The sequence below is a fragment of the Photinus pyralis genome, unplaced genomic scaffold (assembly GCF_008802855.1).
Source record: "Photinus pyralis isolate 1611_PpyrPB1 unplaced genomic scaffold, Ppyr1.3 Ppyr1.4_LG2, whole genome shotgun sequence".
Classification (NCBI taxonomy): Eukaryota; Metazoa; Arthropoda; class Insecta; order Coleoptera; family Lampyridae; genus Photinus; species Photinus pyralis.
The window spans coordinates 38097839-38124751 of record NW_022170403.1 but is presented as its reverse complement, the minus strand read 5'-3'; the positions used below and the strand labels follow the sequence as shown (position 1 = coordinate 38124751).

General features: G+C 36.3%; 2 protein-coding genes and 1 long non-coding RNA gene across 4 annotated transcripts; 2 read left to right on the top strand and 1 right to left on the bottom strand.

Annotated features, from left to right (window-relative positions):
- Positions 1 to 4580: 4580 nt before the first annotated feature.
- LOC116163786 lies at positions 4581 to 5654 on the bottom strand. 2 transcript variants are annotated; one of them, XR_004143804.1, is made up of 3 exons: positions 5412 to 5654; positions 5093 to 5335; positions 4581 to 5047 (listed from the first exon to the last, which is right to left on the bottom strand). It is a non-coding gene; the product is annotated as an uncharacterized LOC116163786 (long non-coding RNA). The 2 variants fall into 2 exon arrangements; XR_004143803.1 differs by having other exon boundaries at positions 5093 to 5654.
- Positions 5655 to 10006: 4352 nt separating this feature from the next.
- LOC116163985 lies at positions 10007 to 11355 on the top strand. Its single transcript, XM_031478112.1, has 4 exons — positions 10007 to 10040; positions 10089 to 10256; positions 10309 to 10584; positions 10635 to 11355. The coding sequence occupies exons 1-4, from the start codon at positions 10007 to 10009 to the stop codon at positions 11318 to 11320; spliced, it is 1164 nt and encodes a 387-aa protein (XP_031333972.1). The 3' UTR covers positions 11321 to 11355.
- A 4746-nt stretch (positions 11356 to 16101) lies between these two features.
- LOC116164528 lies at positions 16102 to 17137 on the top strand. The gene is made up of 3 exons (XM_031478721.1): positions 16102 to 16491; positions 16594 to 16777; positions 16833 to 17137. Exons 1-3 carry the CDS (start codon positions 16244 to 16246, stop codon positions 17019 to 17021), a joined length of 621 nt encoding a protein of 206 aa, XP_031334581.1. The 5' UTR covers positions 16102 to 16243; the 3' UTR covers positions 17022 to 17137.
- Positions 17138 to 26913: the final 9776 nt, after the last annotated feature.

Genomic DNA, 26913 nt, shown 5'->3' with positions numbered 1-26913 from the left:
GATGTCATTTAAAGTTGGTTATACAGGGTGAAAATTGGGTGGTAGAGGGCCGAGGGGTTCAAGATAAGCACTTTTTTTCAAATAAACCGAGGGTCAAACGTGTTTCGTTTGGGAGCCACTCCCAAAGAAGTGGTGAAATTTGGAGTTCTTTAATTTTTTTCTCAGCAATCACCAGTTACTTTTGTGTTGTCTTACTGGAAGAAAGGGCAGCAACAATCTGCTCAACGCAAACTATATTAATTGGCACACAAACATAATTATTAATATTATAGAAAACATGGAAGTAAACAAGCGACAGCACTATTGCTGTACCGCGCGGTCGCTGCCGTTCTCCGTGACGTGTCCTTTCATTCTTCAATCGCTTCCCTAATAGACTGGATGCCAAACTGGGATTTTTGGCGTGACGTGTCCTTTCATTCTTCAATCGCTTCCCTAATAGACTGGATGCCAAACTGGGATTTTTGGCTTAACCTGGAAGTGAGGTACGGTGAAGGTTTTTTGACGGTTTTTTGTTCGTAAGGAGACTGCCACCTTGACACCCTTAAGCATTTTGAGAAATTCAAGATGGCGGCCAAAAAAATACAAAAATTAAAGTTTTAAAAAATATGGGCATATAACACATCGATTTTAGGGTTTTTAAGCCTTCTAAATTTAAATTTTTAGTTAAAAATATTTTTGGGGGCGTTTTGGCGGATTGGGGTGGTGTTTTTAAGGGGTTGGTTTATATATTTTTTCAATATTAACTTGTCGTACATCGATTTATATGTTTTTATGGATAAGGATCCCGAATTCCATATCAAAATGGAGGTACAGCAAGTTATTCAATGTTAAAAAAGTAGAACGACGCCGACAGACGGCCAGAAAATAACATAAAAGGCACGGTACGCCTCGCCCGCGCTGCACGACAACATTTTAATAAAAAGATAATAATTATAACAAGTGCGATACGTCTTTTTATAGGTTTTTTGGGGTGGAGATTACAATTTTGATGTCAAAGTATGATTTTTGAATAAATCCTAGAAAGATATACAAGATAGCGTCAAAATTATTATCTTTTTATTAAAATGATGGCGTGCAGCGCGGGCGAGGCGTACCGTGCCTTTTATGTTATTTTCGGGCCGTCTGTCGGCGTCGTTCTACTTTTTTAACATTGAATAACTTGCTGTACCTCCATTTTGATATGGAATTCGAGATCCTTATCCATAAAAACATATAAATCGATGTATGACAGCGACACGTTAATATTGAAAAAATATAAAAACCCACCCCTTAAAAACACCCCCCACTCCTCCAAAATGCCCCCAAAAACATTTTTAACTAAAAATTTAAATTCAGAAAACTTCAAAACCCTAAAATCGATGTGCTACATGCCCATATTTTTAAAAAATTTAATTTTTGTATTTTTTGCAGACATTTTTGGGCGGATTCTTAAAATAGACCTACTTAGTGACCTAAAACCGCAAAAAAATTTTCACCGTACCTGAAACAATCACTACACAACAGTTACAAAGATGAGTGACACGTTTTTAATTAGGTTTTCGGGTATGCCCTTTCCGATTTTGAAAAAAATTTTCAAAATTCCTATCACGGAAGGGCGCACCCCTGCTTCGACGAAATTTGGTGCCTGGCGGTTTTTGAACATAAAAATCACGAATCTGGAATTAGTTTTTGAAAATTCGAAAAAAAAGTTCCACTGCAATTCTTGGCCGGACAACGAAAATGGAGAGAATTCCACGAAATTGGTTGTGTACATACTGGATGAGTTAAGGAACAAAATTTTAAAATAACTTTTCAAACAAAAGTTATAGGTACTCGTTTGGAGAATGGGCCTTGGGTTACAAAGTGTCTCTCGCCTACTACTATAGTGAATGATCTAATTTCGTATGTAGTTAGTTGAAAATGTCACAAATAACAAAAAAATAACGATTTAAGTTGCCCCCATTTGATTTGTCCTATTATCTCCAAAACCAAAAAGGCACAAACGGTGCGAATAAATGCACTATTGAGCACAAATGATTATTGAGGCACAATACGTAAAAAAAATTAGTTCATTTTTGGCTAAGTGAACGGACCCTTTTTATCATATTATCATAGCATATTGTTGTCTAATTATCTTGTATCCAATAATTGACTTTTTACGTTCTGCAACAACGCTGTTATTATTATTGAATTAAGAACTTATAACTTGTTAAAAAATTAAGTCGGATATTCATCTGAAAACTATATTTAGACGATCGTTGTATCAAAGGTATCCAGTTACCGACGTGCGTAAGTTTATCAATGGCATGATGTCACCGTAGTCAAAACATTCTCTCTCACCTCTCTACTCATTTTGAAGTGAGTATCTCGGCTATATTGTATGAATTAAAAAATGTTGAAGAGTTTCCTTTAATCACGTTTTGTTACTTGCCGTACGATACCAGCACATTCTAGATAAAGAATACTGGCCACCTTTTCTCCTATCTCACTGACCTTCTATTCAGATTTATTATTCAATGACTTTACTTTACTAAGAAATTTCTCTCCGAATACCAAAACTAGCTATTTCGGCCGTTTACAAATGCATTCCGCCGAATTGCATTGTAAAATCTCAAACAATTCATTAACTTCATGTATTCGTTTAGGAGCCACCCTCAAAAAAGTGGTACCTAACGTTTCCATTTCTCCTTTAATTTTTTCTCAGTAACAGTTACACAGACTGGTGGTAAGTCTTTGAATAGGTTTTGCTGTATGCCCTTTCCGGTTTTGCAAATAATTTTTCAAAATTCCTACCACAAAAGGGCACACCCCTCAATAGGGGTGCAAAAAAATGTTGATTTCGACGAAATTTGATATCTGGTGGTTTTTGAATATAAAAATCACTAAAATTCGAAAAAAATAATTCCACTGCAATTCTTAGCCGGACAACGAAAAATGACAAAATTCCACGAAGTTTGTTGTGTAGGTACATACGGAACAAAATTGTTGAACAGTTTTTCTTAAGGTCATTTTTCAAACACAAGTTACACTCATTTGCAAATTGGTCTTTCGGGTCAGAAAATGTTCTCCGACAGTACAGTAAACGTCAATATTACATGTTCTGCTAAGGGTGTCTACCTACATTTCACAAAAATTTGTCAAATAAAAAATGATAATTTTATCACAGTGAGCATTAATAACTTCGACATCAATGAGGAAACAGTCACAGAATAAGAATAAGTAGGCCATCGTCTGTGGAAACAGACGAAAAAAATTCAACGCACAGTCCTTTTTTAAAAGCGAGAAACATCGGCAGAAGAAATCCAAATTCCTCGTTTACCTATCACTAGATAACGACCAGATAACTGACTTTTTTCACTACTAGCGTCTGATGACATGATTATTAACCTTTTTTCCACTTGTAAAGTAGGTTTTTTCACTACTAGCGTCTGATGACATGATTATTAACCTTTTTTCCACTTGTAGGCTTTCTCGGCATTTGTTCAAAGTGGTTAATAATTTTTTATTATTAACTAGTAGTCAATAATGAGAACTGTCACGCTGTCACTTTTAGAAAACACAACCGGAAATTTGGCTCAATGAACGTTTAGACAAGTTCTCTAAAACGAATAATTGCCACCATTCGCAATTTCCAGAGAAATTACATACCTAAAATTATCACATTTTGAAAAAATTCGAACGAAATTACTCTTTGAAAAATCTCAATGACAGAACAAAATACGGCCTGTTTGACTTGTACTTCCACGTACTTGATTGACATGTTAAATTAAGAAACAAAAAATTCTGTCCAACCGTTAACTCTCTTATCAATATAATATGTTAATTTAGAGGATTTCAAGTGCTAGTAGTGAAAAAAATAGTATATATACCACGGTAGAGAAGTCTATTATTGCCTTCGCACCTTACACCCCTCGGCGCAAGCGCCTCGAGATGTAATCTTGGTGCTCAGGCAATAATAGTGGACTTCTCTACCTTGATATATAATGTACTATTATCTACGACCATTAAATTATGCGCTTATAATGTGCCTCTATTTCTATAAATAATGCTAGCCATAATTAATTGCTATGCAGTTATGGAATCAAACTTGGGCTATGATTGGTTGCAATCCATTGAATAATCAAGATATATTAAAGATGGTAGGATGACTCGCCGCCATTATGTAAGACAGAATGCGGCGCCAGTTAAAATCGCTCCCTAGATGTCGCCACCCATCCCAGTGTACTTCACAAAACTGTCAATTTATTCAACACGTCATTTAAATTTGAATTAAACCATCAAATATGAGAAAGTGTTTGATTTGAGACCACAATACGCCCTTAACTAGTGATGCATCTTTATTTCAAGTTCCTTCAGTATGTAATTGAAGCATTTCGACTTTTTTTTAGTCAAAATAATTTACCTACTTTGTGTAAATGCAATAATTACAATTCTTGTTTTGTAGATTGTCACAACGCGCAGCTTCAAAAAAATATGCGAAACTAGCAAAATTGGTCTAGTGTCTAGTTAAATTGTTGACGTTTATTATAGAAAATTTATTTGTAAATATTTGTAAAAAATGTAACAGGTTGTTTCCCTGATAATTATATGGAAAAAGGGTCTATGTTTTAACGCATCTGTATTTTAAATTTCCATGGAAAGTAGGAGAGCGACAACTAAGTAATTGTACTCGGCATGAGACCGACGGCAAGGAAGCTGTGCAGAAGTGTAGTGTAGTTGTGTTTCCCACACACTGTGATGGGAGTGATTGTCATTCTTCTGAAGTCCGAAGTTGGTCGTTTTGCAGAGGCGTTAGATGGGAAGTTGACTAAGGTTAGGATAAGCCACATTTTCCTACTTCCGTTTTGTAGTTCAGCCTCCAGCACTGCCACACTCCTGGAACGGAAGTTGGTTAAAGTTATTGCACTAGTCCCCTTCTATCAAGAATTTAGATCCCTGGAGCTTCCGAGATTAAGTTATAAAATAACAAGGTAGGTTGAACAAGTCGGGTCCCCTACCTTCCATCTTAACAGTAATAATGTAGACTTTTGCTAGTTCCTCTAATCCACATCTCAGCAGCCGAGAATCTCTGTAATCAAACGGACAATAATGATTTTGTGTCAGAGGTTCTTACATCTCTCGGCATGATTGCTTACACCGTAGATTGTGTAGGTGAGGGTCATTTGATGCTTCTCTTAATATACGAAGGGTGGCTCCTGGTTTGTTCACATGGTTTACATTGATCAATGACCTGTTGACTTCGCTTGATCCAGTACAAGCTCCGACAGCTAGGCGAGGTGAGAAGTCAGTAATGCAGGTATTGCGCTACTATTTACTGTGATAACGAGTATCCTTTTCAGTGGAATCCCCCATTCCTCTGTAACTTTTAACTTTAGCAAAGTGAACAGTGCGAAGTGCAAGTTTGCTTGCTTATACATCCAATTAGTACCTACTTGTCTATTTTATTTACCGAAATTGTTTGCAATAATAACTAGGTATAACACACTGTAGATGCCAAACCACACCAAGTCGCTAAGTACAAAATTTTTGGTCATAACATCATAACCTAAAACAATTTAAATGACATTCATTTGAAGTACACTGATCACCCTGGCGCCATCTATGGATTGAGTTTACCTAGCGCCGCATTTGGCGTCAAATTTTACAGGTATAAGCGCGCCTACCAGTCTCTATATATCTTGTGAATAATATTAATAACTCAATGGTTCCAAAATAGCGAGCTCCTTGAAAACAAAACATGAAAATGTTAATTATCGTGACAATCATTCTCGCCAGTATTTTTCTGTTAGCTTATTCATAAGTTAGTAATGGACCTCGATAGTGAGAACGAAAATAATGAACTCGTGGCCGTGGGTACACCTCCTGAGGTTATGCACCAGGCAGAAGAAGTGTGATCAAATTTATTGCCCGAAAAGTCTCGAACGAAGTACCAACACGTATATGGAAAGTTTATGGAATGGAGACGTCAAAAAAAGGTATCATCTTTATCTGAAAATGTTCTTCTTGTATACTTCGAAGAGTTATCTAAAAAGTATTCTTCCTCTTCACTGTGGACATTCTATTCGATGTTACGATACATTAAATCTTCATAATGGTGTGGAAATTGATAAATATCCCAAACTACATACTTTCCTTAAACGTAAATCAGATGGACATCTTAAGAAGAAATCTAAAATCTTCAGCCCCGAGGAGATAAATGCATTTTTGAATAATGCACCTGACGAAGTATATCTTGCAACAAAGGTTTCCGACGTTTCTTAGTACGGTTCTTAGTTTAATCCAGGGTTTAATCGTATTTTTAGGTTGCATTGATAATGGGTTTAATGGGTGCATGTCGAGCCTGTTAGTTAAGTGACCTGAAAGTCGAGGATATTAAAGATTTTGAAGGGGGAGTTATTATCAGAATACCTAAAACTAAAATTGTCCGAACGTTTACAGTTACGGGTCAATTCTTTGATATATACAAGAAATATGCGAAATTGCGCCCACCTACCGTTCAATCCCCCTTCTTTTTTTTAAATTTCCAAAAGGGAAAATGCACAAGCCAAAAAATTGGAATTAACAAATTTGAGAAAATGCCCAAAGATATTGCTACCTTTTTGAGACTTACGAACACTGATTTATACACCGGTCACTGTTTCCGAAGAACATCCGCAACAATCCTAATTGATGCTGGTGGAGATATCATGGCTTTGAAACGACACGGTGGCTGGAAGTCAACAGCCGTAGCCGAAGGATACGTTGATACTTCCTTGACAAATAAGTTGGATACCGCTAAAAAAATTTCAAGCTCTGGTGATTTCTACTTCCAATATCGCTCCACAACCTGCAGCATCATCATCCGGAACATCTTGTAGTACTAACGTATTAAATTCAAATGCACATTTTGAGACCCATGCTCAAACCAACTTGCAACCGAATTCTATAACATTTGTTAATTACAGTACCATGACAGTTAATTTTTCAAGATCTACCACAGAACTTACTCCGCCATAATTCGACGTTAATAAGAAATCTTCTTAGTTTTCATTTCAGTTATTTTTGCTTATTTATTTGTAATGTAAATGCTAATAAAATATTAATCTAATTGAAGTAATAGTCGTAGATAAAGTATAGTATTACACTCGCATGTTATGGCTCTTATTCACTCGGTTTACTTGCTCCACTCGCTTGCAAGATCGCTCGCGTCGCAAACGTCAACTTCGTGAATAATAAGCGTCATAACATGCTCGTATAATAATATACTAATAATAATAAACTAAACGGTCTAAATAGCTAGTTTTGGTATTCGGAGAGAAATTTCTTAGTAAAGTAGAACCCGAGGTAGAACCTCTTACGCATCGCTCCTTGTTTATCGAACGCTGCTGACTATCCTTCCCTCTCCGTCTCACTCGCGACTCCCGACTCGGCGAGGTCGGTAGGGTTTTACTTAAATGGCCGTAACTTTTTTATTATGAAAAATTCACGGTAATGTTATAGAAAATAAAATAATCACAATGCTTTGGAGCATCGAATGAGCTATTAATATTGGAAATCGATATCGTGAAATATAAAGTTATGAGAGTTCAAAGTGCGCACTTTTCATCTGCTACACGAATTTTGGAAGTTGACGGTCATTTTTCTAAAAACTGTGCATAACAAGGTAGGTAAATATGAATGCTTTAGATTCTGCTATAAATGTACTTTCATTTTACAAAAGGAATTATTGATGTATATCGCTTAGTTGCTGAGAAAATAAATACTTTCGGTGGTCTAGTCGCGCGCGCGAAAATGAGTAAAGTTCAACTTTAGCGGCCTATAACTTTTGTCAGGACCACGGGAAAATGTCGTAAAGCGAGATTCTGAAGGTTCAAACATTTCTGAACAAAATGGTGTGGGTCCCAATTCTTTCTACTCCGAAAAAATTTTTTGAACGATTTCGCGGCTCTCTCCGCTGCACTAAAATGGTTTTGATCATTTTTTCTGATCCATTTTTATAGGCTTTCATTTTCGTACATATTGGGTAATATAAGAAAATTAGATACAGTGCCAAATGGACACCTAGGTCTCCTATTGTGTTTGCCGGTACGTGTATGAGTGGAGAAGGGAGCGATTTTGAACAACCCTTACTACTATAATAATTTGTCTGTGTCAGTTTAATTCTCAAATTTGACTTAATTTTTCGGGAAGCAATCTCAATTTCTCAATCTCAGCGTCAATAAAAAAAATCTTAACAGGATTTGTTTTCGGTCTTGTGTCAGTTATCGGTATTGGTAGTGCATTTATGTGTTTTGTTTGTACTTTATAAAAAGAGAAGAGTAGTAGCAGATTACGTATAGAGCAATAATTAAATACATACTTCAGTTCGTTAAATTACGATAGATATAGTTCATATGCCTACTCCAGTTGGAGGAGAAACACAAAAAGCCGAGAAGTATATTTTTAGTTCGTCCGTTTTCAATCTTGGGCTAGAGTCCAGCAGACATCCCCTTGGCTTTTTCTACTGGATTTCAAGAAATCTTTACAGATAAGAAATCAAAAGGAAGAAAAGTTTAGAAGAAAATTGAGAATGTGACGCTGTAGTAGGCCCTGAGTGAGGTGCCGAGGCGCCTTTAAATGAATGAGAAGATACAATTTATTTGGCCTGTCTGTTTTGTTTGCTTATTTTATTAGAAGAACCTACGACAAAAATTTCCATTAAATGACTTCACAAATAAGGAATTTTACTGCGCATGCGTGGTTTTAGAGGGAAATTATCTATAACTGGCGACTTGTCGATAATAATTGCAACCCCGGCGGGGTTATAAAAAATCTCCACACTGGAATAGGTAAACGAAAAATCGTACATTTCATTTCTGCTAACATACGCTAATTTTTTTTGGAATTTGTTCGATGAGTTGATTGATAAACACTGATATAAATTAACTTCGCATCAGCAGACATTAAATTCGTCTTTCACAATAATATTTAGCCGTAGCCGGTTTGGGGTGATTCACTTTACACTTCGAAAGAAAGACGGTTGAATTCGTGCCATTTGATATTTTAACGAAAAAAATTTTTGCAAACTATGGGAAAGCGTGCGCGGATGCAAGCCATCATGAATCACATCTCAAATGAAAGAAAGTAGCTAACGGCCTCAACGTGTCACAGTAGTAGCATTGTCTATTCATTGGTAGTAGTTAGTGGCACCTAGGTATGGCAATAGTGAGTGCGAGTGATTCACCACGTGTGTTGACCTTAATTAATAATTAAACAGTCAAATCAATTCTAAAGGTCCCAATTTCAAATACACGACAGATTGTAGAATGTAGATAATACCAAATACATGAATATGGAGGCCATCCAGCTGACTGTCACAGGGTTGCCAAGTTCAATCAGATTAACAGACTGTTTTGGTATTGTTTAAATATTACTTAATGTAGGTGCTAGAGGTTAACTAAAATAACGAAAAAAATCTTAAATAGATCTTGAAATTTTAATAATAATAATATATATTACGAGCTTTGCAAAACAAAATAATACTTGCACTAGTCAAAACAACAAACATCAATACATTAAAGATAACTACATCTAATTAATACTTAATTAAGGTAGGTATAGTAATCTTAAGGAATTCCTCAACAGAGTAGAAAGCCTTTTCCTTAAGAAATTTCTTAACCTTCAGTTTAAAACTTGAGAATGCTAACCCTTTAACTTCATTTGGCAGGTGTTTGAAACATTTTAAGCCAATAATTTCTGTTCCGTCCTGAGACTTGGTAAGTCTACGGAACGGCACCGGTAACAACATCCTAACTCTACTTGTATAATTATGTGGTATTTCTCGCTGAAATCTATTAATATTTTGTTTTATATAACATACACACGCTAAGATAAACACACATGGAAATGTAAGTACTTATTTCTAATTTAACAAAACATTGATTTGCGAAGTCGATCTAATCGACCTAATTTCTCAGTGGGAATATCTCTTATACCGGATTCAACCTTTGCGGTTTTCTATACCAGCAAATCTTTTTTAGCATTTAATTACTAAAAACAGCTTGCATGCATGATTGATGCCACGCCCCGCTATAATGGAATTAGTAATCGAATTTCACTTTGATCTAACCAATCACATATTGCACTTGCAGGTTGCACCATATCATTTCCAAAAGGAAATGATCTCTTACAGCCCGTTGTCTTAACCAATCGATCATCTGTGTACAATTTTGCAATTCCAACTGGAAACAACCTAATCTATGGGGACTTAGAACCTATTAGTTTACTATATTCGCCTTCTAATAATCACATCGAAGGAAGTACGTATGTTGCCCCTAGTACCTATTAGTTGCAAACACTCCCTGATTACAGCTTACACCAATTTAACATCGTTCTTGTGTTCCGGTGGTGAAACGTTAAGATCGAAGATTAGAACTAGCGATTTTGAAAGTATTAACTGTAAGTCGTACGTCAAGGCTGGCATATCAGTGACACGTACGAAATGCGGAAGAAATTTGGGAAATATTATCAATATTGGCTATCAGGTTTCGAAGAAGCAATTTCTCACGTTAATAACAACTTGTTATGACAGTTCCAACGGAAATGCACTGTACGCAAACCACACAGTCTATGGACAGGCATATCCAGGTAAATACACTAGCGGATTCACACAGAAATGCTAACCAATCATATTACAGCTTTCTCACAACAATCGTTTCGACCACCGTTCTCTGAAGTGGGCTTGCCTTATGATTTAAAAGCTAACGAACTTTACAAACAAAAAAATCAAAAGCAAGTGCTAGCAGTTCTTCTAGGATCTGCCCCTGCCGCCAACCAGTATTACACCAGTAGCCAATTTTTAGCAAGAGGTCACCTAGCTCCCGACGCGGATTTTGTTTACGCTCCTTTACAATTCGCCACATATTTTTATGTTAACATCTGTCCTCAGTGGCAAAGCATTAACGCCGGAAATTGGTTAGCAATAGAATCAATGGTGAGGAAAACATCGGGAAAGATCAAGCAACCACTGCAGGTATTTACGGGGACACACGATAGATTGACCTTACCGGATGTTAATGGAAATCCTGTGGAAGTTTATTTAGAAAAATCGGGACGCATTCCCGTTCCTAAGTATTTGTGGAAAATTGTATATAACGAGAGAACCAGAGAGGGAATAGCATTTGTAGCTATTAATAACCCATTCCTAGATGAGGTTTATGAGGACGATTTGTTGTGCACGGACATTTGCGACGAATACAATTGGAGTCGTGCCAACTTTGGAGTAATCAAGAAGGGGTACGTTTTCTGTTGTAACGTAATGGATTTGAAAAGAGTCGTTACCACCATTCCTTACCTTCGTTTAGAAGGTATATTGCGAGCATAGGCTTACGTGTATTTAAATGGTTTCTTGAATAAACTTTCGAGCCATAATAGCATTAAATGATTGTGTTATTCATTTATTACTCAAACCCTTCTGCGATGATACCAGATTCTTCTCATTTATATCATTTGGATAGAAATGTCAAAACAACAGACCTTACACCAAAGTATTGGTGGATCCATGATTGTTTGGGATGTAGATTGTTCCAATTATTGAAATTGGGAAAGACAAATACAACAATTAGAATAACTTACACCAAAGATCTTTTCTTAATAGGAGTAGCAAGCTTTAGATCGTAATGGTTTTACTAAATAAACTTTGACTTGTTCCCAATGTGCTCTTATGAAGTGTGCATTTTTTTCTCATATCTATGGTACGATGGTAGATATTCTTTGGTATGATCTTTCTAGTGACGTTAATTTATGAGCAGGGAATCTAACAACAAACAAATGAAATTCTCTAAAAAATACAAACGCGTTTACACAATATTCTTCGCTGATTATATTAACACCATTGAATTGTGGCTTACTTCCGAATATCTCCAGAAAATAACCCCAGCATGCGCAGCGAGCTTTCCGGAAAAATTGGGTAAGACTTTCCCGTTGTGAATGCGGTTAGAATTTCAGTTTACGCATGCGCGATGAAACTTGCTCAAAATTTAGAGATTTATCAGACAAGATTCCAATAAACGCAGTACTGCTGTGAGAGAAATATCTCCCATCATTCGACATTGTTTAGAATTCTAATTACTAATTCCGAATACCGGAACATGGAGAAACAAGTTTTTATTTTTTTAAAACCTTTTTTTCCACAAAATACCTATACATTAAGTATACTGTTGGTCTCCATGTGAGAAGTTATAATAAAAATAATAATAATTTTACATGGACGATCTTAAATTATACTCTTCCACAAGCATAAAACTTAATCACCTTCTACACATCACCGAAACATTTTCACGTGACATACAAATGGACTTTGGAATCGATAATTGTAAAACACAATACATCACAGCTGGTAAAAGACACCTTTTTGTATTATGAGCTCGAACAGGGTAATTTTATAAATGCCATGGACGAGAATGAAACTTATAAGTATCTTGGTTTTCAGTAAAACACACACATTAAACATACGAGTATAAAACAAACACTTGTCACACAATACCTACAAAGAGTACGCAGTATACTTAAAGAAAATTACACGGTAGAAATACTTGTACAATCAAAGCTATTAACACTTATGTCACACCAGTACTTACATACTCTGTTGGGATTATACCTTGGACAAATACAGATTTAGAGCAAATACAGAGAAACACTCTAACACCATTAACAAAAACCACATACAACGCCCTCAGCCCTCACTCCTCTACTATACGACTTTACTTTCCTCGTTCGGAAGGAGGTAGAGGACTTACAGACATAAAACTATTGCACCAAACAAATACACAATTTATGATAATACTTTTATAACAAATCATATACTTCAGTCCTATACAAAACAGTAACGTATGCAGACAACGCACCATATTAGTACACTGCTCTACCTATGAAACCGTCCTCACCAAAAACAAAGTGTCTGTGTGCAACCTCCTTCGTACTCTCCCGATTTGGCTGCGTATGACTTTTCCTAGTTGCAAAAATTAAATCGGTGCTGAAAGGATCACAATTCTCTAGGGGCGGAGCTGCTTTATATTTTGATATACTCGTAGATGTATCTGAGCAGTATTGCGCCCAACAATGAATAATTCGAATGGAGTGCTGCTATTTAATAGCCAAACTCAGCAGTTTCAAAAACAAACGAAGATTATAGATTTTCTCAATCACAAGTGATGCAGAACGCATGTCTACATTTTTAGCACCCGCAGGTCAGTAAGGGAGGTATCGCGTTTGGGTACAAAATAACCCCCCACCGAAATACACGTTTTGTAGCAGCAGGAATCCGAATCAAACAAAATCTTGATAATGTTGGTCTGGCTGTCGGTTTGTCGATCCGTCTGTACTCTCATTTCCGGCTAAACGGCTGAACCGATTGGAAACAAATTTAATACACATATTCTTACACATAAAAGGGCAGAATCGCGCATGCCCAGGTGTGCGGGTGTTATCTCTGGTAGCTACAGCGAATTTTTTGGGATGGCTTTAAACTAAAAGTCATCATATGATGAAAACATGAACAAATTATACCACACAAGCCGAAAGGAAACACCTGTGGTACGGTGCACAGTTCTTCTCCCGATTCACCAAAACAAAGAGCGTTAATTCAAAGCAACTCTGACTAGGTTATTGCTTGTTCCTATACAAGATGGGTGTTCTGCACATTGTAGATTAGTACGATGCATAATTTTAAATTGTATGGCGGAATAGTGTCTCCATCTTTCCGTACCCATCGGCATCGTTTGCGTGGTCTTTTAAAAGAGCTTGCGATCCCCTATATAGACCCACGTTCGATTATGGGTAAGTAATATAGTGTTTGCTTTAGTTTGTCCAAGGCACAACGCTCGTACTTTCTTGAGTTGGTAAATTAGAGTTATTTACCACCCTACCCCTATACTTAAATTTGAATTTATTGTGTCTGAACAATTGTGCATTACCAATACAACAGAGAATCGCTCTACTGGCGCATGTAATTATGAATTAATTCACGAGCATGGGAACTGTCCCATGTCCGCACTTACCTTATCTCCAAGAACGTCGTTAAATATTACTGCTTCCTTTCCTATAAGATTACTATAATCTAACGTTTAAGCCGCCACGATTATATAAAAATCTGTATATTAGATAATTTAAAAAGTATATGGTATCTGTTTGAGTTACTCAACACTACGATAGTGGTACAGCCTCGGGTACAGCTTCAATTAGTACGCACCGCCAAAGGTCACGTGACCATAATCTCTTTGAAATTTTGAAGTATTTATGATTTCTTTCGTATATGGTTAGGTAATTGTCTTGGTTTACGATTCAAATAGATTTGGAGTCGCTGCATAGTGTTTCGCTGGTTGGCATCGGGAGGGCGAGTTGTGACTTCTTCATTCTTCAAGTTCAAAAATCTTAAGAAAATAATATACTCTTTGTTTAAATTTAACAGGGCCGAAGTCAGACTTTTAAGACTAAACGTAACAAAAATACAAGCTATTTCCCAGCATCTCAGCTAACAAAATTTACACGGGAAGCATTAAAAATAACACAAATACACATGCATAATGGTCAATGCATTGAAAGTGATCGCTGATCACAATTGCATCATCTAAAAGTATTTAACACAAGACAAAAAAAATGCATGAAGCGTTTTCTGATTTTTCACACATCTGTAATAAGTCAACTTATGTCCGTGGCTTTCGGAGAATGTTGTGTTAGGTTGACTTTTGAACAGAAGTAACCTGATTCGCACTTGACACTTCCAGAGATGATTCCAATAATTTTTAAAAATCAAGAATACCCTTTTCGCTGAACTTCTACTAGTCCTTTTGTTTCAGATTCGGTAACAGTAGTAAGCAGTTAGGTTAGTTAGTTACAAGGTATCTACTCGCAATTGTCGAGTTTTGATCTATGCAGATGCCCAAACATTTTTGGAAGATCTGCAGAGAGGTAGCTATTGCGCTATCATTGTTGCGGATGTTACCAGCAAGTCATCAAAACAGAACAACTATGTTTTGTCATAGTTAAAAAATAAACGATTCAGATTTAAACCAGTTATACTTTGTTTCACTGGTGCTGAACCTGACGTCATAAATGTGATTCTCTCTTCATTACATTTAAATCGATTGAGACAAAAAAATTACGCCATTAACGTAAGTCGTGACAAACAAAACAAATTATTGATCTGTCAATAATATCAATCCGTCAAACGATTTTCGTTAAGGACAGATTTCCAGTGTGCCTTTTGATTAGGTAGTTTGTGTCAAAAGTGAAGTTGATGATATTCATCAAAGTTGAAAACGCTTAGGCAAGTCCACAGTGCAGCAAATCCGTTAACAGACAAGTATTTTAAAAATTTTACATAATGGTTCGATTCGCTCATATCATGAATTTAGGTCATTACCGGGGTAAATAGGTAAATATGACGAACCGATACACAGAAGGTGAGCAAAGTTTGATTTTGAAGTTGATTCAGTACTTCCAAAGGGAAAAAGAAGCAGGCAAAACTTTATTACCCGTAAGCGCAGTATATGATGTAAGTGTTTCCTATGCGTTTGCTATAATTATATGCTTACTTAATCACAGAGGGTTTGTGCTGCTCTGGGTGTATCGTTGTCGACGACTGTAAAAAGAATTAGTACAAGAGGTGTTAAAAAAGATGACGATTACAAATCGCAAAAAAGTGTGGCTATTAGTTTATCTCACGGACCTCCGCTGCATGAAATACATGAACATGTAATAAGGACACGGATTTATGCAATGTATGCCACAGGTAAATAACATTCTTTATGTTCTAAGGGAAGATTTGCTTCAAATGAAGAGGTTCGCTAGAACACTTATTGAATTGATTTTATAGGTGAGAATGTGTTACACTCCGTTCTTTACACAGTAATCTTCAACGACTTGATGGCATAGAAATATCTGCTACCTCTTTGTCCCGCAGTTTGAAGAAACTGAAATTCACGTGGCGGAGATGCACCGTTTCTATAGATTATTTTTAATGGAACAGCCCTATGTAGCTCAAAGAAGACTACAATTTTTGAGGGACTTTAAACACAACGAAACTTCACTCTTTCCATTACGACCTGTGGTTTTAGACGAAACCTGGATATACAGTAAAGGGTCTTTTAGAAGAAGCTGGCAAGATGGTACTCTCAAAACAGTTAGAAAAAAAAGTAGTGAAGGGGTCCGGTATATAATACTCCATGCAGGATCAGAAGATGGATTTGTACCACACGCAAGTCTAATTTTTAAATCTGGTAGCAAGTCCGGAGACTATCATGACTCCATGAATTGCCTTAACTTTGAGAAGTGGTTTGAACAACAATTGCTCCCGAACTTGGATGAACCTTCTCTTATAATTATGGACAACGCTTCTTACCATTCAGGATTGGTAGAAAAAAGTCCAAATCAATGCTGGACAAAAATGTCACTTATAGAGTGGCTAACATCACGAGACATTACATTTGCACCAACAATGATGCAAGATCAGATCTGGGAAGTAGTGAAAAATCATATACCACCAAAACTATTTAGGTAGGCATCGCTGATAATTAAATGTTTGGTTGCAGTTAGGTAGACCTTTGGATAGGAAGCAGATTGTTATGGTTTTTTTTCACTCCACGTTGATTTTTACAGATTGGACGAACTGGCATTACAACATGGTCATCGTGTTTTGAGACTTCCTCCATATCACTGCGAGTATAATCCAATCGAAATGGTATGGTCAGAATGCAAACGGCATTACGATGCAAGGATCGGTTCAATTCAGCCTGTCACACACAGTGCCGTTTTGTCTTTATGGAATGAGGCACTGCACGAAGTAACCTCTTTATATGCTGTTTTGTGAAACAGTACTTAATAACTTTAATGTTTAGGTTACACCGGAAAAATGGAAAAGATATTTTGATCATACAAGAGGCATTATAAACCAGGCCTGGGAACGGGAACAACATATTGATACATCAGACATCTTACCGGTGATTATCAACTTGGACGAATCTGATAGTGACGAAGATTATTATGATGATTACATTCATGAGGCAGAAGAGAATGAGCGTGTTTAAGAATATTATTTTTGGGCCGTTTATACATATATACCTACTTGTGATGTAGTGTCGTTTTTTCTTTTGTACATACGATTTGAATATGAACATTTGAGAGTTTTTTCAGGAATAAATATCTTCACTACCTGTTTTCTCTCACAATTGCGTTTTTTTTTTAATAAATCGGATCAGAAGATATTCAAGATCCTTATGCGAATATCTCGAGTGGTGCAAAAGAACAGAAACTGTATGTATGCGTTGTTATTTCAATGAGCCTGTGGTATAATGCCTACGCTTTATTTCAAATTTGTAAGATATATAAATGCGAAAGGCTTACCGATAAACCATGGCCTATTCTACTTCTGCAAAAATGGCTAGTTAAGGGTCATTAAAATTCGCGCAACTTAACGCGTATCCTTCACATTGGTAGCATACTTAATTTCACATCAACATTAGGTAAACAAAATATTTATTTACGAACTGCCTAAACAAACTTTAAGTTACAAATGTTCCTATGCGTTTTCTGTAACCATCATACACTTCATCTCAAAGAGTTTCTGATGCTCTGGCAGTATCCAATTCGACTGTCGTCGGTGCAAAGAATCGGTTACATGAGGTGATTACAAACGGTGGAAAAAGTTTAATCTCGAGTTTAATTCATACCAACGGAGTTCCTCTACATAAAATACATGACCATTTAGCCATTATAAAACCTGGGGACAGGAAAAAAACTATCAGGACCAGATGCCTTACAAGTGATTGTCAACTTGGACGGTCTGATAATAATGAACGATAGTGACACTATAACGTGAGGTTGGTTCGGCGCTGTAAAACTCAAACCCCGCCGCATAAACGGCCAGCTAGCTCAGATTCTTAATTAAAAGAAGGGCTCGAGATGAGAATCTTCCACAGCGGTTTGTTCGTTTGGGCATATAACATAAGTTTTTGATCTTTGGTAGTCACTAGAAATGATTAGTTGAGCGCCACCCAATTTTGCACAAATTCTGACCTCTCCTGTATAGAAATTGGGAAAACACAAGAGAGCCAAATAATAAATTCACTACGAGCAATTCTGATTTATTAATCCTGGCAAAAAACGGTGCAGGATCGGCAAATAAAATGTATCTTCAATACGACAATAACAAATACTTTAAATGACAAAAATAATCCCCAAATAAATTCATGAACACTTCCCTAATAATTACGTTACCAGACCCCTACAACAATGATCGAGCAAAAATGTAGCTAAGATTTCAATGGATTCAACGATTGAATTAAGTTAACCCGAATAACAACTCATATAGGCAACACTGGGTACAAGTAAATTAAAAATCTTACCTTGAATAACACATACGCTGTCTTCTCCGAAAAAGAGCTCTCCTTCGAAGTTCCAGTTCTGTAACACAAAAACAAACCCCAAGCTACAACGCTCGGAACGATTATATGAGCCGGAAGGGCCAAAAAAAATAGCTTACTCGTAGCCGGCTCGTTTACCCATACGTTAAATACAGGTGCGTTGCTCTTGAAGAGAGCCACGACCTCAAACACTAGATGCGAACAAAATACAAAGCTCCAATCATAAATCGTCGGAAGGTTACACTAGATTAACGGTATTGAAGCAAATAAAAAAAAGGTTGTGTAAAAGATCGTATCTTCCGAAAATTCCACAATCAGCTGGTCGCTCCCGGTATCGTTTAGGTGTTAGCGCTTATCTACTCGGTGGTACGCCGGATAGCTGCCGGCAATCAACAGGTGTTCGTACTCCGGAATATTCGCAAGATGCAAATTCATTTACTATCCCAAAATTATGCCAGGTCAATGTCCTCCGCACACAAGAATGTGCAAGGATATACTATAAACTATACCATACAAGGATTCATCTACTACATGGACCCCCTGAAATCGTCAGGAGGGTAATGAAAAATACTTAAATCAATGAAATATGGAAATTATCCAACCTCAAATTGTGAATATGTAGGTAGGGCGATGAACTTCAACCAGATATATAGCCTCGCAATGGAGAAAACGGCTTCTGAGTTACACTACTCGACAACGCCAATGACAAGGTAAAATTGCCAGAGATTTCACGTGAATGATGGCAAATATTACCCACTGGTTTAAGAAGAATTCACAATGCCACGCTCTACAACAAGTACAACCTCGTTGGCTTTAAAACGGAAATGAAAAAAAAAATAACGCGATTCTGCGCGAGGAAAGAAACACGCGTACAAGTGACGCCATCTCACCTATATCCTACCTAACCTAGCAAGCGGTAATTTTGAAATTTGAATATGAATAAACTAAACTGTTACAACACCTTAATAAATAAGTTGAAACGTCAATGTGACAATATGTAAACCAGCTACTAATTTACGACCTGCCTTAATTTTGCTATGACGTCAGATAGTGTGACGAAAGGTTCAGCACCCTTGAAACAAAGTATACTAGGTTTAACAAGGATATCGCAGACCTCGGTTTGAACATCAACCACGGTTTATTTCACTGCTATTGAGTTCGAAACATTACTATTGTTCAAAAATAGTATAAAACGTATTGAATTCAAAATAGATCCTTGGACTCGTATACAGTAAGTGGTAACAATAACAATTTGGTGATGGTACTGGCGTTTTAGATTTAATCTCAACGTGTTGACAGAGATTAGAAAGGTAAAAAGAATTTACTACCATTATCTCGTAAGTGTACAACTTTTGGAGGAAGGAATAATCGACATAATCGAAGGTCCCTTAAAATCGCGCTGTTCATGATACTTTTCAATTAATCATTCTATTCGGACACCATAATATACCCGTTACCAACCGAAACAATACCCCAAAGTAGCTGACTAAGCGAAAGAAGAAATTGAGATGAAGCAGGCTGCTTTAATTGAACTTATCTGCTGGGAGCATTTTCAAACAAACCGTTCACAATTTGCAAGGAAAATTGTTTGTTTTGATCCTCCTTATAATCCAATTCTTTATATTGCTATGTAAACATTGTTGATGTGGACCTTGAGATTTGGTCCAGACGCCTGAAGTTAATGACGGGTCATTAATCGTTAATCATATTTTCGTTTCTATTTATTTAATTAGTCTGGTTGGGTTTGGCCCGTAGACACAAAGCGAGTATGGCGTTTTTAGTTGTATTTTAAAATCATTCCAGTGACATTGTTAATACGCTTTCGTCATTTATGTTTGCATACCTAATGACTTTTTAAACTTGTTTTTAATAGGATTTAGCTAGGGGAAGTTATTTGCGTGTTTAGTCGAAAATTTTATATGTTAATATTACCCCAATTTAAGGAGCAGATTATGTCAACGCTATAGAAGGTAAAATTTTGAAAATCAACACTGCCATGTCTAGGTCATTATTATAAAATTAAATTAACATTAGCTGTGCAAGTGATCACTTAGGGAATTATTTTTAACAATGCAGCTGAATTCATTGATTTTTAAGAATTTTTTTTATAGTAAATTGTGTCAACTCATACAAAGGGAGTGAGGATTTCGGTATGTTGTAAACGAAGATTTGATTTAATATATGCAACCAATTTTGGATTTTGTTGTCGCCAAAATTGAGAAATAATTTTCTGTGTTAGTGAAGGTTGAGTGGACTCAGCTTTTCCAAGTCAAAGAACAAATAAAAAATTCTTGATTCGTCTGGGAATAGTAGGAAGGTAAGCATATTTTACGATTGGGCTAGTTTGCGCAACCCATGTCCTTAAAACGGTCAAGCTTTGTAACTACCCGTTACAGGAAGCACACTAGGTGCAAAAGGAAAGCACCTGGTCGCCCAGATGATACACACAAAGATACAAAACAACTGAAATGTCAGGGCTAACAATTTAAAAAAAATGAGAGGAGTCACCCCATTATTTAGCACTGCGAAAATGACTTTAAATCGCCATAAAGATCTAAAATTAAACCTTATCTTTCCCTAATATTCCCTACATTAAATCTAACCGAAACCAATTTAATGTTAAACAACACAGACGACAATAAAAAACGATGCCGCTTACTTTTAAAAACTTTATTTTGACAAAACACTTATCTAATTACTTAAACAAAATCATATCAATTACTTTCTTTACTTTAAACACTTACTACACGAAAATAAGACCTGACACATTTCTAAACCTAACAAAATTCTATACAAAAAGAAAACCCCCCTTATTGATTCAAATAAAAGCAAAAACTTTTGTCTAAGTAATGAATGGCCTAAATCCAATTTAACAAAGACGAACCACCCATAGCGTAATTAGTCTTTCTGATGAACATAAAATAATTACGCAAAACTAAGTTCAAAAAAATTTACCTTCCGTTGTAATTTTGAGACAAAATACGAAGAATGTGGTTTGACTAATCCGTAGTCAAAGACCTCAAGATGTCTCTGGGTATTGCCGTAACGGTTTGGTCGTCTAAGAGCAATTTACCTTCAGGATTCCGAGATTGGTAAAGCGTTTTCTCTACGGGATCAGGGACGATTTTTTTCTTCTCTCATAACCAAGGACGGGTTTTGTGAAAAACGATTGTGCAATTAATGAAAACATCTTATAAACTATGGGTCAAGTCCGTGACTTACTATATCTCCCAGAACGTTGTTAGCGAATATTACTACTTTTTCTTCCTATAAGATTAATACTATGCGATCAAAAATGAGTCACTTTTGGAATTTTTGTTTACATGGAAATTCGCACTTAACACGAACTTCCAAAGACGACACGCAGCAACTCATTTTTGCTCTCCCGTTGTAATCTAACGTTTAAATCTCCACGACCATGTAAAAGTTATTGAACTGAATGGATTTGCCGCGTGATGAAGAATTATTCAAGAATAACGGATAAAGAACTTTATTTGAAGTACCTAACGTGACAAGCAAAATTAGAAGATTATTTTTTTTCAAAACAACTTCTACACACACTCTCTATGTATAATTAAAATTGTGTGATCGCCATATCCAACAAAAGTGTGTATTTTAGATCATTTAAAATTTATACCTAAACAGCGACATCGGTTTTGTGTGGACTGTGGAATATACCACCAACTTACAACTTCTTTTTTAACATTTGAAATGCGTAAACTTCCCTTCGAATATGGACATGCCAGCTACGTGTTTTTGTTTCAAAAACAAGTGGAGTCGTTTGATTTGGTGGTTTATAATTAAGGTTTGATTCTAATGCTACTTTTGTCTTCTTCCGAGTCAGAGATTCCAATACTTAACAGGTATAAAAACAAACTGTTTAGGACTGATTACGATATTTTTCTGTTTCAAATTTATAGAGACACCATAATGTAATTGTTATCATCAGAATATCGAATACTAAGTAACTATGGAAATGAAGAAATTCAGATGAAGTCTACCGCCTTAATAAATCTCATTGCCTTATCGAAAGGCATTTTACAAAATCACAATTGTTACACATACACTCTCTAATTTGATGCAGTACAGTAACATTCGCACAGTTAAAATTCGGAGGCAATATTGACCTATGAATTGGGATAATAGGCAGTACACAAGAATTAAAGACATTGCCAATACAAGTTAGATCGATCTCTCCACACAAACACTTTCGCAACTCTAAACCGATTGGAATGTCACACAGTTGTCGAAAGCTGGACATAACATTTGCGGATTCTCTCATTGGTAGCATTGACGTTCTTGGACACTGTCCGCAGACAACTAAAAAACTGATAAGCTTCGAAAAATTACAATTTCACACTCACATTTGTCAGCGCCCGTACTCTTGGTCAGCAAGAAAGCAAGGAGGAGACATTGTACAAAGCTCTTCATCTTTCTGGATTAATGCTAGGTATACTGAAGCTGTTTTTGTGCGTTCGCTGTTATTTATATCGCTAAAAAAATCAACAACGTTCACGTCACTTACGTTTCATTTTGTTTTTTTGTGTCTAGTATTCCAAGAATTGTTGATCTTTTATTTCTCAACTTAACTACACAGTGAAGTTTATTTACAACATATTTATATATTATTCAGGTATAGCTGCCGATTCAGGAGAACAGTAAAGACACTTTAAACTCAATTCCACAGAGCAATTAAAATAGCTATATACTCGTAATAACGGAAGATGTCGATGAACTAATACCGATTTTCATAAACGTTCACAAAAGTAAAATATTTGTACCTTCGCGGATCCGCTATCTGTAATGTTGATTTTTGGTGACACACTACAAAATGTTTTTTTTTACATTACCATGGTGCTTGAGCATTTGGCAAACTTGTTTGCTTGTTTTGCAATTCGTTTTGAGAAAATTAGTATCCACACATGAGATATTTCGAAACATATGCTAAAAGTTAAAAAAAAAAGTTAAAAAGTAATGGTATCATATTTCTACATTAACAGTCTTTGTCAGAAAAAATTAGTTACTCTTTTAATTTGCTTTTATATAAGAGTATCATCCGCCGAAATTTCAGAAGAATTGGGTCCCAAATAAACAACGTACGACTGCGGAACCGTAATAATTTCATTGCGTCTTTTAGTCTACGTATGCCGGTATGCGCAGTCTATTTTTTCAAAAAGTCCAGATAATAAATAATGACTCAAAAGGCTCATCGTGATTTCCAACAGAGCCAATTCTATTTATCTCTATCACAATAACCCAATCTATGGAGAGCTAAAATGAGGTCTACCTATAGCATTAAATCGGGGAGTTTTAAAATATGGCATGTTCAGTTAATCGTAATAAAATATTTCGAACGGGTCCAGAAGATGGCGGCGGTCAATTACGGCAAACTTCCTAGCGGGAATGAAAGCAACAAAACACGAAACCGAGGAAGCAGCGGAAAAGCATGTAATGGAATCGAATTTGCCCGCTAAAATTCGAGTTAAATATTCTCGAAGCCGCCCCTGACCGCCACAAAACAATTTAAGATTACCCTTTGTTTCGTTTCCGTGGAACACGTTTTTTTCCTCTGTCCTACATTCAAATAAGCCAACATGTCAAACATAACGCTATACGAGGGAAGTTAATGATCCATATCGACCGACGACTCTGGGCGCGTCGATATTAACAATTTTCGTCTAGGATTTGCTTAAAGAAGAAATTTGGACAGGCGTGAAATCCGTCATTTCACGAAACGCCTAGTCCGAGGCCTAGTCATTTAGTGAAACGCTGAAAATTTGTACGTGTGGGGTAATTTCCCTTCCCCTTCTAGATCGATAAGGATACCATTTATCGATTTCCAATGGGAACGGAATCCAATCGCTTGGCCCTGGAAAGTACACTGTGCCACAGTTTCATATAAATGACTAGGCGTTTCGTGAAATGACGGATTTCACTAAAATACTACGACATATATACTTATGCTTCATTGAAATGCAGTCGTAATTTGGTTTTTCGAATAATTATTGTGGCTCCTTCGATTGCCATTACTCAGGTGACGTATTCTTTTATCTTTAATCTTTCACTTATTGCATCCATACAGTAATTATATGACTGTGTTGGATTATTTGCCAAATTAACGACATACTACACATACATTACGTAAATATACGAGTGCAGCATGGGTATTGTGATTTACAACTAGTTAGTAATAAAATACCGATTTCTGTTTTACAATTATGCATTCCTACATTTAATTAAAGTCACAGAGATACGGCAAGATTCCATTGTTTTTTGTCTACGTAAATATGTTTTTTTTTTCAAATTTAGGTAATATAAATAAATAATATAAAATAGAAAATACATTGAGAAATCTATTTAAAATACAAAATATAAAATAATTTTTATAAGTTTATTTAAAATACAAAATAGTATTTTACCTATTTAAAATACCTACCTATTTAAAATAGATTCATTTGAAATAATTACCCAGCTCTTTCATTCCATATCCATTAAGCACCACCCGCCCACTATATATGTACAAAAACTAAAACAAATTAAAAAGTCATACAAACATAAATGACGAGAGCGTATTTTCTTCCTAATAATATCTCGAATAATATTAATGCTAGAACCGGAAAAAAATACCGGTAGGTACGAGATCCTTACCCCATTCTTTTTCAACTGAGTCGCCTATATCGTCGTCTATACAATTTAATGAAAAATAGTGGAGCGTATATAAATACAAACAAATTTTGAAATCGGCATTAGTTTTTACTTTTATGCGAAGTGTTTACATATGAAACTTTTTTTAATGCTTTCGTAAATAAGAAAGTTGCTATTGGGCATGCGCAAAACCAAATTTTAAAACTGGTGTTAGATTTGCTTGTATTCCAAGTGCCTATGTATTAAATTTCATTTAAAAGCTTCAGTAAATAAGGAAGTTGGCATTGCGCATGGGTTAAACCGAATTTTTCAACTGATGTTAGATTTGTCTTTATGCCAAATCCCTATGTAGGTATAAAATTTCATTTACTTTCATAAATAAGAAAGTTGGTATTTTGAAAACGTCGTTAATTTTACTTATATTCGTAGTGTTTACAGTTTCATTTAAATATCTTCATAAATAAAATATATAGTTAGCATTGCACATGCGTTAATCCAAATTTTTGATACTGCGCATGCGCAAAACCAAAAATATCGGTATGCACGAAATTCTTGGACCAAGCCCAAATGAGCCCTATATCGCCCAAATCGGTTCAGTAGTAGAAGGAGTACGTGTGACGGACGACAAAGTGCGGCCAATAGCGATGTTTCCCTTTGAGGAAAATACGCTAAAAAGCAGCGCTTAGCTTGCTTTAAATTAATTTCATCTAGATCCCGGACTTCCATAAAATCTGCAAACAAAAGAAAACTCCCAAACCGCAGAGCTCGGGATACCATGAAATGACAATGCCTGAAGGGCGTCGCTTACTTGTAGTATGCTCTAGAGTCTAGGTATTACAATAGTACAAAGATTAACCGTCTAATACGTTTCAGAAGGAGGGACAGACTCCCATTGCAACCACTTACCAACCTCGGCCATAACTCAATGGAGTTCGCGTAAATAAGGCCCTAACGGGATCAATCCCATGATAGCCCTACCTCTTTGACAATAAGGAGATAACACTGGCCACATAGACTTCACGCAAAGGGGTCTGTCAATGCGACTTACACAGACAACACAATGCACTAGACCACGGTTCGGTAATTAGGTACTATAACAAAGGACAAGACAAGAGGAGCGAAACAATTAGGAGTTGTAATTAAATGTTGATCTGAGTTTGTCTCAAGAAGTGTATTATAACATCGAAGACATTTTTGTCATTGGCAGCCAAAAGGCTAACGATGTCGGTGGGCACTTGGAGACCCATTCTCACCAGTTTTGCAATCAGTAGGTATATCTGTCTGCGTTTGGTTAAGTTGACATCCAAAAATATATGATTAAGATCCGCCATCTCACTCCCGCACCTACATGCAGGTGACTCTATAATGCCTATTTTATATAAATGGGCAGGGTAAAGACCGTGACCGAACTTGAGCCTAGCGATGGTAGAAAAATACTGGCGACCGACAGAAAAATCCCGAGCCCAGTGTCTTTTTATTAAAGCGGGTTGAATTTTGGCATACTGAGTAGTATGTGTGCGATAAGAATGAATCCATTGCAGTTACCATTTTTGTTTTATCAGATAGTTTTTAATTACCAGGTACAGATTTCGTTTGGTTAGTTTGTTATTGAAAATATCCTTCCTTTCAAGTCCTAATTTGGCCAACCTGTCTGCTTCTTCATTTCCTGAAATGTTACTGTGGCTTTTCACCCACTGCAGCTCAACATTTATAGATTTGGCTATATCTTTCCATTTATATCCCTGAAGGGGGAAAATACTGAACAATTATAACGCTCAACAGTGAAGTTGTTCCTTGGTCGTGGTTCAGATTTTTGTTGTCGAATTTGGTGCATGACCTAGTGAGCAAATGACGGCTCTTATCAGTAATCAAATGGCGTGGGTACTTGTGCACAGATGGTGAATTTACATCA

Coding starts and splice junctions, on each gene's coding strand:
- LOC116163985 (XM_031478112.1), top strand. CDS start 10,007: ATGATTGATGCCACGCCCCGCTATAATGGAATTA. Junction 10,041..10,088: donor GCCCCGCTATAATGGAATTA/GTAATCGAATTT, acceptor TTGCACTTGCAG/GTTGCACCATATCATTTCCA. Junction 10,585..10,634: donor CTATGGACAGGCATATCCAG/GTAAATACACTA, acceptor ATCATATTACAG/CTTTCTCACAACAATCGTTT.
- LOC116164528 (XM_031478721.1), top strand. CDS start 16,244: ATGAATTGCCTTAACTTTGAGAAGTGGTTTGAACAACAATTGCTCCCG. Junction 16,492..16,593: donor ATACCACCAAAACTATTTAG/GTAGGCATCGCT, acceptor TGATTTTTACAG/ATTGGACGAACTGGCATTAC. Junction 16,778..16,832: donor GGAATGAGGCACTGCACGAA/GTAACCTCTTTA, acceptor TTTAATGTTTAG/GTTACACCGGAAAAATGGAA.